At 39.8% G+C, this 20,450-nt stretch overlaps 1 protein-coding gene across 1 annotated transcript; it reads right to left on the reverse strand.

Annotated features, from left to right (window-relative positions):
- On the reverse strand, positions 1 to 16,902 carry LOC135479791 (alpha-1,6-mannosyl-glycoprotein 4-beta-N-acetylglucosaminyltransferase-like). Its single transcript, XM_064759697.1, has 3 exons — positions 16,864 to 16,902; positions 15,930 to 15,999; positions 1 to 785 (listed from the first exon to the last, which is right to left on the reverse strand). The coding sequence occupies exons 2-3, from the start codon at positions 15,973 to 15,975 to the stop codon at positions 1 to 3; spliced, it is 831 nt and encodes a 276-aa protein (XP_064615767.1). The 5' UTR covers positions 15,976 to 15,999; positions 16,864 to 16,902.
- Between the last annotated feature and the right edge of the window lie 3,548 nt (positions 16,903 to 20,450).

Raw genomic sequence — 20,450 nt, forward strand, 5'->3', positions numbered from 1 at the left:
CTACTCTGTTCGTTCTGGACCCGATATCCCCCACTTTTGTCGCTTGTGCACTGGCAAAGACGGACGATTCCACAACTGGAAATTGATATCCACCATTTCTTGTCGTCTGCCTAACAGAGACGACTGTATACCTTCGTGTTGGAATATTGTCGGTCGAGACACATATCGTTTAAACTGTAGATTAATTTCATTTAAATGAAGATAGAGGACGTCATTTGGTTGCTCGCTGTAGAATAAGGTAAGAAATTTGGCTAGCTTCGCAACGTCTGGAGAACGGTAAAACTTTCCAATGAATCCGATCTCTGAGAATTCCAGGCACACCCATTCGGGAACCTTTCCCATGAATCTTCTGATAGCTGTGACGTAACCAGGCACTGTAATAAGGTCATCCTCCAGTTGAAGGTAGTATTCGGATATGCGCTCGCTGTACGTCATCAAGAAGGCAAAGTCTAAGTTCTGCTTGGAGCGCCACCTGACGCGGGAAACGCTGTGGTTGTACGTCATTTCTAGATAATCGGGTGGGGTCGGGTACAAAGTTGGATAAAAACTGTCCGGTGCTTCGATAGTTTGAAGTAGACCTGACTGGAAATGCTTTCGGTATTTATGAAGCAGCTGAACGTTGATCGCTTCTCGCGACGTTATCTCTCGGTCCGCCAACAAGACGACAATGGTGACGCTCTGACGTTCGTTGACGTCGGTGTTATTTATCAGCGAGTCTAGGGTCAGTTGAATGTATTGGGTACCATTTGGTCTGGACGCAGTCGGAATGCCAATAGTCATGAAACCTGAAAGAGCAGACGAAGTCTCACTGTATTTATGTGTTATATATTTGATGGATACATTTTTATTATACAATGGTAACAGAGAACGTCCGCACCTTTCCCTCAAAGCCAGTTTTGACCAAGGTCAAATGTTGAATTGTTATTCAACTCGCCTACCTTTTGATAATGTGATCTAAAATTCGGAATATGAAGTGAGTGTTATTTTATAAAGTTGAATTTCAAAAAGTCCATGTAGAATTTGCCCCATGTAGCTAACAAACAGTTTAAAACAATCTCACAATCGGAACAAGACGAAAATATAAAACGGCTCTTAAGTGTCTTGTAAACGACGATTAGCCCTTCATTATTGGGGTCGTGAGTTCGAGCCCAACTCTCGCAGGTCAGTAAATTCATCTGGCACCTGGCGAGGTACAGCATTATGCATCTCATGCTGCTCGTTTGGGCGTTAAACATTAGTAAACTCAATGGCAAGTAGTTACACTTCTATTTATCAGCAAAAATAAATCCCCTCACGTCACAAGACGTCAACGACGACCACGGCAATATAATTATAGACATACAGCATAGAAAGTAAAACCAGAGCAGCGACGACAGAGTGACAGTTGCCAAATGGTCACATGTAACCGATAAAATATGGTCTCCTGTCAATCTGCCTTAGTTAGGGTTTTATTCTAACTGTTCATGTAAATGCTTAAACAGTTCTAAATTACACGCCCCCTAGCACTATGGCTTAAACGGAAATAGGTCAAAAAAGTGCACTGATGTTCATTGCAACTGGACTAAACCATCACATTACAACAGTGGGACATTGTGTTTTACTAAGGCTGTCACTTCGTGTGGTCCAATGAAAGCACAAAAGATGTAAATAACAAAGAGAAGAGTATGGTAGAGCAGCGGTGACAATGTAATAGTTGGCAAATGATCAAACATAACTCAGTCTGGTAAAATCCGGCGTCTTCATGCAAATGCTTCAGTGGTAGCAACGAAGACACTCCATGGCACCATGACATTCGCAGAATTATGTAAAAATTATAATGCAGCTATGTTGACAACAATGTATTTGACCTCATTGGTCTAGGTAGAATTACTCAAAATGTTGTGCTGTCGTCACGTTACCTATTAATATTACAACGACAGCATTAATAACAATGCAAAGAGACCAGGCCAGGGGGATACTTATCAGACCAGCAAAATATCACAGTGTGAAAGATAGCATCGATTGAAAAACCTGATCTGCAACAGCAGTGTGATAGTTAGCAAATGGGTCACATCCAATCGGCCACATCTGGCCTCTTGTTAATTTACCTCAATTACTAACTGATAAGATATCGCGAACATCACTGCGCTGAATGAGTTTTAAGGGCTCTGACCACAAGGCAAGGGCTGACCGGTGTCAGCGAGCTTGCTGTCACTGGACAAGCCGTCATGTGTGACTGGCGTCATCGGCATAGCGTCCCACAGAGGCAGAACTATACCTTTATTAAGTCTTAAGTCTACCTCCTTCGCCGTCTAATCTGGCAAGAATAATGATAAAAGCGATGCTAAACCTCTAGTGTACATATCTGACATCGTCCCGGTTTCCTCCCATCATAATGCTGGCCGCCGTCTTATAAGTGAAATATTCTTGAGTACGGCGTAAAAAAACTATCAAATAAACAAATAAATACCTGATGTCTTCAAAAAGACCTGAACATTAAACAGCTACACCAATGTCAAAACCTCTGCTTTTTGACAGCAGAGGTTAAATGATAACGACCAGGACAAGTCTAAAAAGCTTTCTTAAATTTTACTAAAATGCAGAGTGTTAAAAGCACTATCGTCTCCCCCCAACACAATGTTGGCCGCCGTCTTATAAGTGAAATATTTTTGCGTACGGCACAAAATACTAATCAAATAAATAAATAAATAAAACCACTCTAGCTAGATTGGGGAGATGATACGGAAACAGCCCATACACCTATCGCTGACGTATATAATGACTACACTTTTAAACATTATTACAGTATAGTTGCCTTACTCAATGTTATACCTGTCTTCTTCTCAGGCAGGCAATATTATCACGTTACATCAGGCGAATTTTACGGACACTGCCAAAGATTTTTTTACTGTAGACTCTTACTGAAGACTCTTCATTTGCATGAGCTAAATGGTGTTATTTCGCCGTAAATCTCTTTGAAATATGGTGTTAGCTGTGTACCATAGACGTTATCATTATCGTTTATCATTTTAGAATTTCTGACTAGTTTCTATTAGAATTGGAATATCTCTAAAACTACATCAGAACCCCTAATCAGCGGTACTCAGTTACTTGCATTTGTTTTACGATCTGCCTGGGAGATACTGATATTGCGTAATCATTTGGTATATAGCGAAAAGGTAAAAGATTAGTTCTCTTAAAACATATGTGTGACGAGCTTTTGCGCTAGTTTTCTAGAAAAGAAAGGCTGGTCTATTAATAATGTTTTCTCTCTAATATACTGACGTCATTAAGACTCGATCAGGTCAATATCGTTTAGCACTCTAGTATAAACGCTTGGTCTAGCTGCATTTGTTGTAGTGCGAGACAATGTTCTGTTATACATAGTGTTTTTCCGCAGTGGTCTCCCTTATCTCTTTAAAGGCGTTCCTTTATCCAAGATAAGCCTCACTGGCAGAAGCAATTTCCCTTCAAGGTCTCAACCCATTACAGCAATTTTATTCACTTTGAACACCACTGCTACTTGAGGAATGCATCATTCAGAATAGCTTTTGCTTGTCACAACTATCCCCTGTCTAGAAAACACCCTCTCACTACAGTACATTACATTAGAGCAGAACCTTTCCTTGCTGGGCTACTCGCTTCAAGAGGTTCCTTAACTTCTAAAAAAACTATCCCGTAAGAAAAATCTATCCAAGTGGAGCGCTTCCACTATCCAGATCCACCATTATTGTGTGAGTTGAAGAAACTTATGTTGTTTTTGGTTAACAAAATATTTCCCTCAAGACTTTTTTTCTTTCTTCCCACAGTTCTTGTTCAGGACCTTCTTGATTGTTCAGTCGTCTGATTTCAGCTGGAATTAATCCCTTTCTTTCAGAGCTAGAATCGTTCATGGAAGCATTCGGGCTGAACATTAGGTCTATCAGGGGCTCTCGTTTGCGATGGAGGCTCGAAACGAATCCTCTGTGTTGAAATATGGTAGGTTTCCTAAGATACCTCCTAAACTGGAGCATCATTTCGTTAAAGTGAAGGAGGAGGACGTCGTTGGGTTGTTCATTGTAGAAAAGTTTAAGGAGGCTGGCTAACTTCGTGAGATCGTACGAATGAAAGAGTTTTGCAATGAAGCCAAGTTCACTGAACTCCAAACAAGTCCACACGCCCGACCACCAGTCCTGTTCTGCTTTTCTGTTTATTCTGGCAATGTACTGTTTTATTAGCTTCACATATATGGGCACAGTAACTACGTCGTCTTCCAACTGAAGATAAAACTCAGAGATGCTTTGACTGTATTGCATGAGGAAGGCAAAATCGAAATTCTGTTTTGAACGCCAGATGATCTGATCCATTGGATGCTTGTAAGTCGTCCTAAGGTTAGACAAGGACGGATAAAACTCACGCGGTGCTTCAATGATCTGGATGAAGCCAGAGTCGATGTAGGTTGGGTAAATCAATGTGATTTTTGTCCTCAACACGCTTCGCAAACTTGGATCAAAATCTGACAAGAAAACAACTACAACAAGTTCACTTTTGTCCTCTTCTCTGCTATGTTTGATCAACGAATCTAGCGTCTCCTGTAGGTACCAGCGATCAGACCGTCTGTGCATTGTCGGGAGGCCTATGGTCAGGAATCCTGTAAAAACACCAAAACCACAAGCATTATACGTCCTGAAGGAGAATCCCGTGCCTCTGCAGATTGCTCGTTGATTTTCACGCCATTTCTACACTATAAGAAATCAAACTGAGGTGATCCAAGGTGATCTCGCTGTCACTCAACTTTCTTTTCTATTTATAAAGATAACCCGGTACTTATCCATGATCTGGAGCGTGGAGAAAATGACTGACATGAAAAGCAGAGATCGCTCTTGATGTTGGGAAATCCAGAAGGATTTAACATGATACATGCACCGGCCTCTGTTTTCAAGCGTATGTACAATGGCTGATATATAGAGCAGAGATTGTTCTTGTATTCGCCAAGCCTCAAAGGAACAGATTTATTTACAACAATACTTTATGAAGTAAGCAATTAAGCTACTACGCTAAGCAACTACGTTTCCATCATTTTCTTATATTGGCACTGGCCAAGCTAATCCAAAAAGTTGGAATGTGTTTTGATTTAGATGAATTTACAAATGTGTTTGCCGAGGACTTTGTAACTTTAGCGCAGTTTTACTTTTATTCTTATGTTGGTTTTTTATTTATTTTTACATTTTTATTTCATTAAATGAAAACGTTTAGACAGCATCATCTCTTATCAAATAATGCATAACTGAGTGATTGCACATCGCACAATATACAATAACAACGTGATGGTTTAGCTGCAAATATACATTTATTATTTCCCTTTTAGTTGGCAAAATATCTCCTTAAAACGCCTTTTCCTTTCTTCGACCATTGGCTGCTCTGGACCTTGCAGATAATTTATTCGTCTACGTTCAATGGGAAGAACTGTCTTCCTGGTCTGCTTCGAAATGAAATGACTCATAGAAATATTCGGGCTGAGCATCAGGTCTTTCATGGGGTTCCGTCTTAAAACGAGGCTGGGTATGTTCCCTTGATGGTGAAATATGATAGGCGTTCTAATGTACCGCTTAAACTGCAACATCATCTCATTAAAGTGAAGGAGGATGACGTCATTTGGCTGTTCATTATAGAAGATCATGAGCAGTCTCGCTAACTTAACGAGATCATACGAATGAAAGAGTTTAGCGAGAAAACCCTGATCACTGAATTCTACACAAGTCCACACACCTGGCCAGTATAGATCCTCGGCTTTTTCTTTGGTTATTTTTCGTATGAACAATTTTATTGTAAACACATAATTGGGCACAGTGACAACGTCGTCTTCCAGCTGAAGATAAAACTCTGAAATGTTTTGGCTATAGAGCATCAGAAAGGCAAAATCCACGTTCATTTTGGATCGCCATACAATCTGGTCCACTGGGTGCTGATAAGTCGTCTTTAGGTTAGCAAAAGATGGATAAAACTGACTCGGTGCTTCAATAATCTGGATAAAACCAGAGTCAATGAACATTTGGTAATTCGCTGCAAGTTTTCTCTTCAATAAGTTTCTAATAATTGGGTCAAAATCTGACAAGAAAACGACTAGCACGATTTCGCGTTGTCTGTCCCAAAGGCTGCTGTGTTTGATCAGCGAATCTATAGTGTCCTTTAGATACCAATGACCTGGCCCTCTGTAAATTGTCGGGAGGCCTATTGTCAGAAATCCTGAAAAAAAAACATCAAAATCACAGGCATTACCACCAACCAGACCATCTTCCGTCATCTCCAGAAATCTCGCGTATTACAACGATTTCTGTTAACGCCTACCGTTTCTGAAAAAATAGACAGTGAGGGTACATTTCATACCAAGCAATATGTGTCCTCTTTTTTCTTGCAATTTGTCCTAAGAAATAAAAATGGTACAGATTTGCTTTCCGAACCCATTTATGACCCATACAAAGTATGGTGGAATAAATTCCATTTGGATTAAAGATGCAGCGTGCATTTATTTTATGAATGTGGAACATGGGAGCACAGAGGAGGGGAGACCTGGCTACGTTCTAAGGTGGACGAATCCCAGTAGCTGGCACATAAAGTGTGGGTTTAATGACAACATGGGAGAAGCAACAACTAGATTTACCGACATTGTTCTCAACGGCATTCGTGGTGTAGTATGACCAGTTTTACCAGTTCGCCCAGGGCCTCTTAATCTTCCATAAGTATGTGTTGCATGTCTATATGACACATGTGGAAACATCCTTCAGTAAGTTGCAAAAGACTGACAGAATACAGAATGTCTCGCTCAGCCACATAAACACTGACAGAACACAGAATGTCTCATCCAGCCACATAAAAACTGGCTGGACACGAATTGTCTCACCTAGCCACTTAAATACTGGCTGGACACAAAATATCTCACCCAGCCACATAAATACTGGCTGGGGATATGTCTCACCCAGGCACATAAAAACTGACCTAAATCAAAATGTCTCACCCAGCCACATAATTACAGACTGGAGACAAAATGTCTCACCCAGCCGCATGAAAACTGACTGGACACAATGCGTCTCACCCTCACCCAGCCACATAAAAACTGGATGGGGACTAAATGTCTCACCATGCCACATAAATACTGACCTAACTCAAAATGTCTCACCCAGCCACATAAATACTGGATAGACACAAAATGTCTCACCCAGCCACATAAATACTGGCTGGGGACAAACTGTCTCACCAGGCCATATAAAAACTGACCTAACTGAAAATGTCTCACCCAGCCACATAAAATACTGACTGGACATCACACGGAATGTCTCAACCGGTCACATAAACACTGACAGAATACAGAATGTCTCACTCAGCCACATAACACTGGCATAACACAGAATGTCTCAACCGGTCACATAAATTCTGAAACAACACATTATTTCTCCCACTGTAATATGAGTACATGTGTAATGGCCTACCACATAAATACTCGCTGGAGACAAAATGTTTCCCCAGTCACATAATACTGACAGAAACACAGAATGTCTCAACCGATCACATAAAAACTGACGGAATACAGAATGTGTCACTCAGCCACATAAACACTGGCAGAACACAGAATGTCTCAACCAGTCACATAAATACTGACTGAACACAAAATGTGTCACCTAGCCACAAAATACTGGCTGGAGACAAAATATATCACCCAGCCCATAAATACTGACAGAACACAGAGTGTCTCACTCAGCCACATAAATACTGACAGAACACAAAATGTCTTAACCGGTCACATAAATACTTACACAACACATTATGTCTGCCCCAGTAAAATATGTACATGTATGCTGACCTAACAGAAAATGTCTCACCCATCCACATAAATGCTGACCTAACTTAAAATGTCTCACCCAGCACTTAAATACTGGCTGAAGACCAAATGTCCCACCCAGCCACATAAATACTGTCTGAACAGAAAATGTCTCACTCAGCCACTCAAATACTGGCTGGAGACAAAATGTCTCATCTAGCCTCATAAATACTGACAGAACTCAGAATGTCTCACTTAAGCACTTAAATACTGGCAGAACACAGAAAGTCTCACCCAGCCACTTGAATACTGGCACAACACAGAATGTCTCATCCAGTCACATAAATACTGACAGAATACAGAATGTCTCACTCAGTGACATAAACACTTGCAGAACACAGACTGTCTCAATCGGTCACATAAATACTGACGGAATACAGAATATCTAACTCAGCCACATAAACACTGGCAGAACACAGAATGGTCCTCAACCGGTCACATAAATACTAACGGAATACGGAACATCTCACTCACCCACATAAACACTGGCAGAACACAGAATGTCTCAACCGGTCACATAAATACTGACAGAATACAGAATGTCTCACTCAGTGACATAAACACTGGCAGAACACAGACTGTCTCAATCGGTCACATAAATACTGACGGAATACAGAATATCTAACTCAGCCACATAAACACTGGCAGAACACAGAATGTCTCAACCGGTCACATAAATACTGACGGAATACGGAACATCTCCACTCACCCACATAAACACTGGCAGAACACAGAATGTCTCAACCGGTCACATAAATACTGACAGAATACAGAATGTCTCACTCACCCACATAAACACTGGCAGAACACAGAATGTCTCAACAGGTCACATAAATACTAACAGAATACAGAATGTCTCACTCAGTCACATAAACACTTGCAGAACACAGAATGTCTCAACCGGTCACATAAACACTGGCAGAACACAGACTGTCTCAACCAGTCACATAAATACTGACGGAATACAGAATATTTAACTCACCCACATAAACACTGGCAGAACACAGAATGTCTCAACAGGTCACATAAATACTGACAGAATACAGAATGTCTCACTCAGTCACATAACACTTGCAGAACACAGAATGTCTCAACCGGTCACATAAACACTGGCAGACACAGACTGTCTCAACTGGTCACATAAATACTGACAGAATACAGAATATCTCACTCACCCCCATAAACACTGGCAGAACACAGAATGTCTCAACCGGTCACATAACACTGGCAGAACACAGAATGTCTCAACCAGTCACATAAATACTGACGGGAATACGGAATATCTCACTCACCCACATAACACTGGCAGAACACAGAATGTCTCAAACGGTCACATAAATACTGACAGAATACAGAATGTCTCACTCAGTCACATAAACACTTGCAGACACAGACTGTCTCAACCGGTCACATAAATACTGAAAGAATTCAGAATGACTCACTCACCACATAAACACTGGCAGAACACAGAATGTCTCAACGGTCACATAAATACTGACATCACACAGAAATGTCTTAACCGGTCACATAAATACTGACAGAATACAGAATGTCTCACTCAGTCACATAAACACTGGCAGAACACAGAATGTCTCAACCAGTCACATAAATACTGACAGAATACAGAATGCCTCACTCAGCCACATAAACACTGGCAGAACACATAATGTCTCAACCGGTCACATAAAACACTGGCAGAACACAGAATGTCTCAACCGGTCATATAAATACTGACAGAATATAGAATGTCTCACTCACCCACATAAACAATGGCAGAACACAGGAATGTCTCAACCGGTCACATAAATACTGACGGAGTACAGAATATCTCACTCACCCACATAAACACTGGCAGAACACAGAATGTCTCAACCGGTACATAAATACTGACATCACACGGAATGTCTCAACCGGTCACATAAACACTGACAGAATACAGAATGTCTCACTCAGCCACATAACACTGGGATAACACAGAATGTCTCAACCGGTCACATAAATTCTGAAACAACACATTATGTCTCCCACTGTAATATGAGTACATGTGTAATGGCCTACCACATAAATACTCGCTGAGACAAATGTTTCCCCCAGTCACATAAATACTGACAGAACACAGAATGTCTCAACCGGTCACATAAATACTGACAGAATACAGAATGTCTTAACCCGTCACATGAATACTGACAGAATACAGAATGTCTCACTCAGCCACATAAACACTGGCAGAACACATAATGTCTCAACCGGTCACATAAACACTGACATCACACGGAATGTCCCAACCGGTCACATAAACACTGGCATAACACAGAATGTCTCAACCGGTCACATAAATGCCTACACAACACATTATGTCTCCCACTGTAATATGAGTACATGTGTAATGGCCTACCACATAAATACTGGCTGGAGACAAAATGTTTCCCCCAGTCAAATAAATACTGACAGAACACAGAATGTCTCACATACATAAATACTGGTCAGTAACAAACAATGCAGTACACTCAATCATAACACACTGCTATCGGAGACACGGTGTAATCTTTTTGGTGAAAACCACGAAAACAAAAATTTTTTCAAATGAGTCAGGATCGAAAACCAATGTGATAATTAACCAATCGCTACTCCCCGACTTAAAATGTGGAAGGAAATAACTTATGCGAGGAAAAGTCTTACTTAACACAGGTCATTAGGGATCTTCTGTTGCGGTTTTTCTTGATGTTGTTATGAAATACTATTATCGTAGAGCCTGGCTGGTTTTACTTGTAAAGAGCTTCGCTGGTTCTACTTATAAAACCCTTCTCTTGTCCTACTTGTAAAGGGCTCTGCTGGTTTTACTTATAAAACGGTTCTCCTGTCTTACTTGTACAGGACTCCGCTAGTTCTACTTATAAAACACTTCTCTTGTCTTACTTCTAAAGGACTCCGCTAGTTCTACTTATAAAACACTTCTCCTGTCCTACTTGTACAGGACTCTGCTAGTTCTACTTATAAAACACTTCTCCTGTCCTACTTGTACAGGAGTCTGCTAGTTCTACTTATAAAACACTTCTCCTGTCTCACTCGTAAAGAACTCCGCTAGTTCTACTTATAAAACACTTCTCCTGTCTTACTTGTAAAGGACTCCGCTAGTTCTACTTATAAAACACTTCTCCTGTCTTACTTGTAAAGGGTTCCGCTAGTTCTACTTATAAAAGACTTCTCCTGTCTTACTTGTAAAGGACTCCGCTAGTTCTACATATAAAACACTTCTCCTGTCTTACTTGTAAAGGACTCCGCTAGTTCTCCTTATAAAACACTTCTCTTGTCTGACTTGTAAAGGATTCCGCTAGTTCTACTTATAAAACACTTCTCCTGTGTTACTTGTACAGGACTCCACTAGTTCTACTTATAAAACACTTCTCCTGTCTTACTTGTACAGGACTCCGTTAGTTCTACTTATAAAACACTTCTCCTGTCTTACTTGTAAAGGACTCCACTAGTTCTACTTATAAAACACTTCTCCTGTCTTACTTGTAAAGGACTCCGCTAGTTCTACTTATAAAACGCTTCTCCTGTCTTACTTGTACAGGACTCCGCTAGTTCTACTTATAAAACACTTCTCCTGTCTTACTTGTAAAGGACTCCACTAGTTCTACTGATAAAACACTTCTCCTGTCTTACCTGTAAAGGACTCCACCAGTTCTGTTTATAAAACCCTGCTCCTGTCTTACTTGTACAGGACTCCGCCAGTTCTACTTATAAAACACTACTTTTGTCTTACTTGTAAAGGACTCCGCTAGTTCTACTTATAAAACACTTGTCATGTCTTACTTGTAAAGGACTCCGCTAGTTCTACTTATAAAACACTTCTCCTGTCTTACTTGTGAAGGACTCCGCTAGTTCTACTTATAAAACACTTCTCCTGTCTTACTTGTACAGGATCCCGCTAGTTCTACCTATAAAACACTTCTCTTGTCTGACTTGTACAGGACTCCGCTAGTTCTACTTATAAAACACTTCTCCTGTCTTACTTGTACAGGCTAGGTCTAATTATAAAAGACTTCTCCTGTCTTACTTGTACAGGACTCGGCTAGTTCTACTTATAAAAGACTTCTCCTGTCTTACTTGTACAGGACTCGGCTAGTTCTACTGATAAAAGACTTCTCCTGTCTGACTTGTAAAGGACTCCGTTAGTTCTACTTATAAAACGCTTCTCCTGTCTGACTTGTAAAGGACTCCATTAGTTCTACTTATAAAACACTTCTCCTGTGTTACTTGTACAGGACTCCGTTAGTTCTACTTATAAAACACTTCTCCTGTCTTACTTGTAAAGGACTCCACTAGTTCTACTTATAAAACACTTCTCCTGTCTTACTTGTAAAGGACTCCGCTAGTTCTACTTATAAAACGCTTCTCCTGTCTTACTTGTACAGGACTCCGCTAGTTCTACTTATAAAACACTTCTCTTGTCTTACTTGTACAGGACTCCACTAGTTCTACTGATAAAACACTTCTCCTGTCTTACTTGTACAGGATTCCGCTAGTTCTACTTATAAAACACTTCTCCTGTCTTACTTGTACAGGACTCCGCTAGTTCTACTGATAAAAGACTTCTCCTGTCTTACTTGTAAAGGACTCCGCTAGTTCTACTTATAAAAGACTTCTCCTGTCTTACTTGTACAGGACTCCGGTAGTTCTGTTTTTAAAACACTTCTCTTGTCTTACTTGCACAGGACTCCGCTAGTTCTACTTATAAAACACTTCTCCTGTCTTACTTGTAAAGAAATCCGCTAGTTCTACTTATAAAACACTTCTCATGTCTTACTTGTACAGGACTCCGCTAGTTCTACTTATAAAACGCTTTTCCTGTCTGACTTGTAAAGGACTCCGCTAGTTCTACTTATAAAACGCTTTTCCTGTCTGACTTGTAAAGGACTCCGCTAGTTCTACTTATAAAACGCTTCTCCTGTCTTACTTGTAAAGGACTCCGCTAGTTCTACTTATAAAACACTTCTCTTTTCCTAATTGTAAAGGACTCCGCTAGTTCTACTTCTAAAACACTTCTCCTGTCTTACTTGTAAAGGACTCCACTAGTTCTACTTATAAAACACTTCTCTTGTCTTACTTGTAAAGGACTCCACTAGTTCTACTTATAAAACACTTCTCTTTTCCTACTTGTAAAGGACTCCGCTAGTTCTACTTATAAAACACTTCTCCTGTCTTACTTGTGAAGGACTCCGCTAGTTCTACTTATAAAACACTTGTCATGTCCTACTTGTACAGGACTCCACTAGTTCTACTTATAAAACACTTCTCCTGTCTTACTTGTACAGGACTCCACTAGTTCTACTTATAAAACACTTCTCCTGTCTTACTTGTAAAGGACTCCGCTAGTTCTACTTATAAAACACTTCTCATGTCTTACTTGTACAGGACTCCGCTAGTTCTACTTATAAAACACTTCTCTTGTCTTACTTGTAAATGACTCCGCTAGTTCTACTTATAAAACACTTCTCTTTTCCTAATTGTCAAGGACTCCGCTAGTTCTACTTATAAAACACTTCTCCTGTCTTACTTGTACAGGACTCCGCTAGTTCTACTTATAAAACACTTCTCTTGTCTTACTTGTACAGGACTCCGCTAGTTCTACTTATAAAACACTTCTCCTTTCTTACTTGTAAAGGACTCCGCCAGTTCTACTTATAAAACGCTTCTCCTGTCCTTCTTGTAAAGGACTCCACTAGTTCTACTTATAAAACACTTGTCATGTCTTACTTGTAAAGGACTCCACTAGTTCTACTTATAAAACACTTCTCCTGTCTTACTTGTACAAGACTCCGCTAGTTCTACTTTTAAAACACTTCTCTTGTCCTACTTGTAAAGGACTCCGCTAGTTCTACTTATAAAAGACTTCTCCTGTCTTACTTGTACAGGACTCCGCTAGTTCTACTTCTAAAAGACTTCTCCTGTCTTACTTGTACAGGACTCCGCTAGTTCTACTTATAAAACACTTCTCCTGTCTTACTTGTAAACGACTCCACTAGTTCTACATATAAAACACTTCGCCTGTTTTACTTGTAAAGGATTCCGCTAGTTCTACTTATAAAACACTTCTCCTGTTTTACTTGCACAGGACTCCGCTATTTCTACTTATAAAACACTTCTCTTGTCTTACTTGTAAAGGACTCCGCTAGTTCTACTTATAAAACACTTCTCTTGTCTTACTTGTACAGGACTCCGCTAGTTCTACTTATAAAACACTTCTCTTGTCTTACTTGTAAATGACTCCGCTAGTTCTACTTATAAAACACTTCTCTTTTCCTAATTGTCAAGGACTCCGCTAGTTCTACTTATAAAACACTTCTCCTGTCTTACTTGTACAGGACTCCGCTAGTTCTACTTATAAAACACTTCTCTTGTCTTACTTGTAAAGGACTCCGCTAGTTCTACTTATAAAACACTTCTCCTTTCTTACTTGTAAAGAACTCGGCCAGATCTACTTATAAAACGCTTCTCCTGTCCTTCTTGTAAAGGACTCCGCTAGTTCTACTTATAAAACACTTCTCATGTCTTACTTGTAAAGGACTCCACTAGTTCTACTTATAAAACACTTCTCTTGTCTTACTTGTAAAGGACTCCGCTAGTTCTACTTATAAAACACTTCTCCTGTGTTACTTGTACAGGACTCCGCTAGTTCTACTTATAAAACACTTCTCTTGTCTTACTTGTAAATGACTCGGCTAGTTCTACTTATAAAACACTTCTCTTTTCCTAATTGTCAAGGACTCCGCTAGTTCTACTTATAAAACACTTCTCCTGTCTTACTTGTAAAGGACTCCGCTAGTTCTACTTATAAAACACTTCTCTTTTCCTACTTGTAAAGGACTCCACTAGTTCTACATATAAAACACTTCTCCTGTCTTACGTGTAAAGGACTCCACTAGTTCTACTTATAAAACACTTCTCTTGTCTTACTTGTACAGGATTCCGCTAGTTCTACTTGTAAAACACTTCTCCTGTCCTACTTGTACAGGACTCCACTAGTTCTACTTATAAAACACTTCTCTTGTCTTACTTGTAAAGGATGCCGCTAGTTCTACTTATAAAACACTTCTCCTGTCTTACTTGTAAAGGACTTCGCTAGTTCTACATATAAAACACTTCTCCTTTCTTACTTGTAAAGGACTCTACTAGTTCTACTTATAAAACACTTCTCCTGTCTTACTTGTACAGGACTCCACTAGTTCTACTTATAAAACACTTCTCCTGTCTTACTTGTACAGGACTCCGCTAGTCTACTTATAAAACACTTCTCCTGTCTTACTTGTAAAGGATTCCGCTAGTTCTGTTTATAAAACACTTCTCTTGTCTTACTTGGAAATGACTCCGCTTGTTACAATGAGTTCACAACAATAACCACAACATTTATAAAGTTGCGTATATATGTACGAGACAGCTAGATTCGAATACACAACACCCAACCTGATGAATTTCATTGGGATGATGTTCAAAAAAATGTTCACAAAAATGGTGTTAGCGATTCCTGAAAAGGAGTGATCTACACCACTTTAATGGCGTCCTCAGTTGCGTCCTAATGATTTTAAGCCTTCCTCTCTTCGCCGTCGATCACTTTGACCATTAAGCTCACAGAAGTGAATCCAGCCCTCACAGGAGGTTTGTTAAGGGGCGAGTGCACAAAGCCGCATTTAGGCTTAAGTTATACTTAATAAAATGTGATTTAAACATTTATTTTTTAACTTTACATGCTTTAAATAAAAAACATGTGGGGATCTTGGGCCATAAATTGCATATTTTGTCTGTTTCGAGGTTTCAAAACTTGACTTAATTCAATTTGTGGAATAGACTCTGGTACCGGAAGTAGGTGTTTTATTGCGAGAACTTCCACTTCCTCCATTTATGAAACTTATCACCTTCAAAAATGTTGAGTGTCACGTTAAGCAACAATCAAATAAATAAATGCTCTTATTAAACCATGTCAAATTTGTCAAGGCCCTAATATCGTGATTAAGATGAATTGCTTGTAATTTGCAGAAGTTGAAGACATGTTCTACGGCAAAAACAAATAAAGTACAACACGAAGAATAATTACCTTTTTTCTCCCGCCTCTTGCCTGCAACAAGTGCGCTTTGGTACATTTCCTCCGTAAACTCTCCGACACCCTATCAGAAAAAAAAGTTGTAGTTTCATCCACTTTTTGTTCCCTGAAAACTGCTTTTTTATTATTCGGGATTGTATTTAAAAAATAATTCATTCATATATCATTGACAGGGGCTGACAGTCGTGTTGATATAAAGGAAAATAGGGTACATTTTCTAGGCATGTTACGACTGTATCTCAGCAAAATTTTGTATGTCACAGAAATATTATACACTGCCTTCACTTTTTTTTTCTTGTAGAGCGTACCACGCTGTCGCCGAATCCCTGGTTTTACTCTGTATGCAAATCCACAGTGTTGAGAATAAGTATAACATGGTTTGCTTGTTTGCCTGTTGTTTAAACACCATGCTCGGATTTTTTCTATTCATATGACGGCGGTAAGCATCATGAGTGGAAGAAACCGAAGTGCTTGAATTTTAAACCAACAAGTTTAGGCAAATTACTAACGAAGTTTTCATGTGTGACGTACAAATATACACCCCATATTCAAATTTGGTGAAAAACAAATGGTCTTTAACAAATGTTAGGCTCTTACAACTGTCACTCGGTAGTTGTCAATAGCTTACTGTCACCAAGGTCAAACGAAGACTAACAGCGGAGTAATATACCAAATCCCTGAACTATTTTTATCAAGTTTGAGGCTGCTTTTCTTCTGTGACTTTGACAGCCATTGTTCTTAAACTCCAGACGGGTAGAAGACATGTAGTCTGTTTCTAGAACAATACTTTCAGTATGTTTGCTCTAATGGAATATAAGCTCGATTAACACATCAGTCCAATCTACAAATTATACACAATCGATCTACACCGGAATCAGAAATAAACAATCCATATGTATATGATAGAGTAAATGACTGATGAACTTACCGCAGAGTGTAAGTGTTTTGGAACTTGTCTTAAAGTCGCTTCATCTCAAAATGGTAAAAACAGAAAAAAACGAAAAAGAATCAAAACATACTGTGGACGTTATCACCCACTTCCAATCAAAAATTGTCTTCAAAGATTTTGTTTCCTTTTGCCTATAAGGCCACTTATGGGGGACAGCAGTCACCAGGCAAAACACCTTCACGGGGTCACAGTATACTAACAGCCGGTACATATCACCATTAGTCTGGGGGCATATTAAAAGTGCTGTCTAACTGAACACCATGCAGCAACGACCAGGCACAACACTCACACGCTGTCACAGTATACTAATAGACAGTACTGATCAGCACGAGTGCGGGGGCATATTCATTGTGCTACCTCACTGAAACACCATGCAAACACCCTTACCCAGTATACTAGCAGGAATAACCTGCTAATGCTCATTCTCATCATGCAGCAGTCACGAGGCACAACACTCTCACTCAGTCACAGTATACAAACAGCCAGTATTTATCACCATTAGTCTGGCAGCATTTTCACTGTGCTGCTTCACTGAAACACCCTGCAGCAGTCAACAGGCACAACACTCGCACGCCGTAACAGTATACTTACAACCAGTACATACCACCACTAGTCTGGAGACATATTCACAGTGCTGCCTCACTGAAACACCATGCAAACACCCTTACCCAGTATACCAGCAGGAATAGCCAATACTCATCCTCATCATGCAGCAGTCACGAAGCACAACACTCTCACTCAGTCACAGTATACAAACAGCCAGTATTTATCACCATTAGTCTGGGAGCATTTTCACAGTGCAGCTTCACTGAAACACCATGCAGCAGTCAACAGGCACAAAACTCGCACGCCGTAACAGTATACTAACAACCAGTACATACCACCACTAGTCTACACTATTCACAGTGCTGCTTCACTGAAACATCATGCAGCAGTCGACAGGCACAACACTCGCACGCCGTAACAGTATACTAACAACCAGCACATACCACCACTAGTCTGGGGACATATTCACAGCGCTGCCTCACTGAAACACCATGCAAACACCCTCACGCAGTCACGGTATACTAACAGGAATAACCAATACTCATCCTCATTATGCATAAGCTTAGGTTCAACACCAATCTCTCTTTGCCTCGGGTGACGTCATAATTATTCAAAAGCTAGTTGCATGCTAGGCAATGGACGTGGAGAGTAATTTATTTTACAAAGGCTGCACCAACAAGCGGTTAGAACAAATTTGCACGCAGTAACACAACCTATACTACTATCCCTGGGAACAGACTACATCGCGTTAATTTCCCAACATCCATCTGTAAATCTATTCTGCAGTTAGATCCTATACTGCAAGAAAGAAAAAAAAATCCCTTTTTAGGCCATATTAAACCAAAACGGGTAGACAATTTCAAATATAGCAGTGTCAGTAATAGGGTCTGTAGATAAATCGATAACAGTTCAGGAAACTGGTGTCGCCCTCCGTCAAAACATGTTAACTCCGCCCAATATCCAGAATGCCACTGGTTTTGAATAGTCCTGACCTCAACCGAGGCAATGTGTTTTTGCCGCCGAAACCGAGCTCATGGACTTAGGTATTAGAAAAAGTGTTCTCACTAGATTTTACTTACAAGAATATGAACTTCCAACCTATCCATGTCTTGTGGTTACGTGTTACTGACTAAAGGCAGTATTGGTAGCAAATATGACTGATTTTAAAGACAGCCGAATATGGGAGACTTGGTAAAAGAAGCAGACTGTAGCCCAGGGACAGACAGTAATTTTGTCCCAGGTTTCCGACTTGAGAGGTGACCGATCTAACCACCTGTCTACCAGTCAAAATTACGTTTGTAAAAACTAAAATACCGTAAGTAGCTTCCAGGATTTCTAAACGGTGCACTGAACGTTGGCAAACGTAGCGTCGAATTGACGTCAGCGAGCACGCAACGCTGGTCCATTTCTTAGTTACGTCAGAGATGCTCACACAAGGCTTCGTGCTGGCGGATGCGGGCTCACCTGTTAACCCAGAGAACTCAGTTATCTCCCTTTTCAAGAAATTTATATATTTATATTTATATTTTTTTATTCATTTATTTATTTTATTTATTTTATTGGTGTGTTACGCCGTACTCAAGAATATTTCACTTATACGACGGCAGGCAGCATAATGATGGGAGAAAAGGGGGAAATCCTCGACCACCCGCACATTGGCAGATCTGCTCACGTTTAGTTAAAGAAATTAAAACATCTAGTTGAGACTTTTAAATGTTATATATTGATTATTCTGCAAATAAATATGAAAGACCGTTCAAATTAAGAAATACACTTTTACATCTGGTGAAAGTGTGGCTTTGTAGAGTGACTTAATATTTTTGCAATGGTAAGAACATGACAGGCTTCATTTCCCCTGCCTTCATTGTTCACGGGATCTCGGTGACAATTACGCCCAACTGCGCAGTCTGAGCACTGCGTTTAAGACCACTTTTCTGTCACTCATCTGAAGGCGTCATATGTTGTGAAGTTCATCAGTAACTTGCCAAAGGTAGATGCTTTTCCCCGGACTCTCTGGTTTTCACCAATAATGCATAAAAATGACTGTCATGACATAAATTAATAACTCTCCGGCTAGGCGTTAAACAAATATAAACTAAACCAAATCTTCTCTTCAAGCAGAAGCGAGGTACAGGACATTTTTATTTTCAATGTAAAGAAAATTTTCTTATTTTCTAAATCGTATCTTTATAAAATTGGTAAGAAACAGGATGATGTTTATGAATTTTGTGACAAAAAAAAAGAATTCAATGAACATTTATTTCTACAATGTGAAAACGTTAAAAATATTGTGGTCGTCTTTTGAAAAGTGGCTAAGGCAGGAATGCACGTTTACTTGCAGCATAAACAACGTTACAGTAATTCTAGCCCTAGCCAATGAAAAAACAATAATAAACACCCTACTTATATTAACAAAGCAGTGGATTTTTGTGTCAAAAACAAAAGTTAAGAAACCATTACATTTAGAAAATATACTGACAAAAATCGTCCAATAATTAGAATGAAAGAATATATTGCCACAATAACGGGGATGGAAAATCACTTCAGAGAGAAATGGAGTAGTAGCTACACGTTATTCAAAGAACAACCAAATGAATAACAATCGTGAGTGGAAATGAGAGGGAAAGACGGGCTGTTGCATATAGAGATTAGTCCTCTGACTGGTGAAAAGAAATAGAAAATCAAATCACTTGTCATAGTACGTGTGCGAAATCTGTACGTTACTCGTAAGAAAGTTCGTCAGTATAACTTACCAAAGGTCGATGGTTTACTTTGGGCATATTTGCTTTGCTACATACGTATTTATAGGTATTAATTCTTGATTGATTATCTCACCATGAGCCCAGTTCGTGAAGTTTAGCGCAGTCCCGTCATGCCATTGATATGTACCGATCACTGCGCTGTACACCAAACCAATGAAAGCCGGTCCATAGGCGGCGCCCTGCTCGTTCAACAGCGAATGAATGAACGCGTTATTCTCCCGTGAGGCGAGGACTGCCGGCCAACCACTGGACTCGAGA

The sequence above is a fragment of the Liolophura sinensis genome, chromosome 12 (assembly GCF_032854445.1).
Source record: "Liolophura sinensis isolate JHLJ2023 chromosome 12, CUHK_Ljap_v2, whole genome shotgun sequence".
NCBI lineage: Eukaryota > Metazoa > Mollusca > Polyplacophora > Chitonida > Chitonidae > Liolophura > Liolophura sinensis.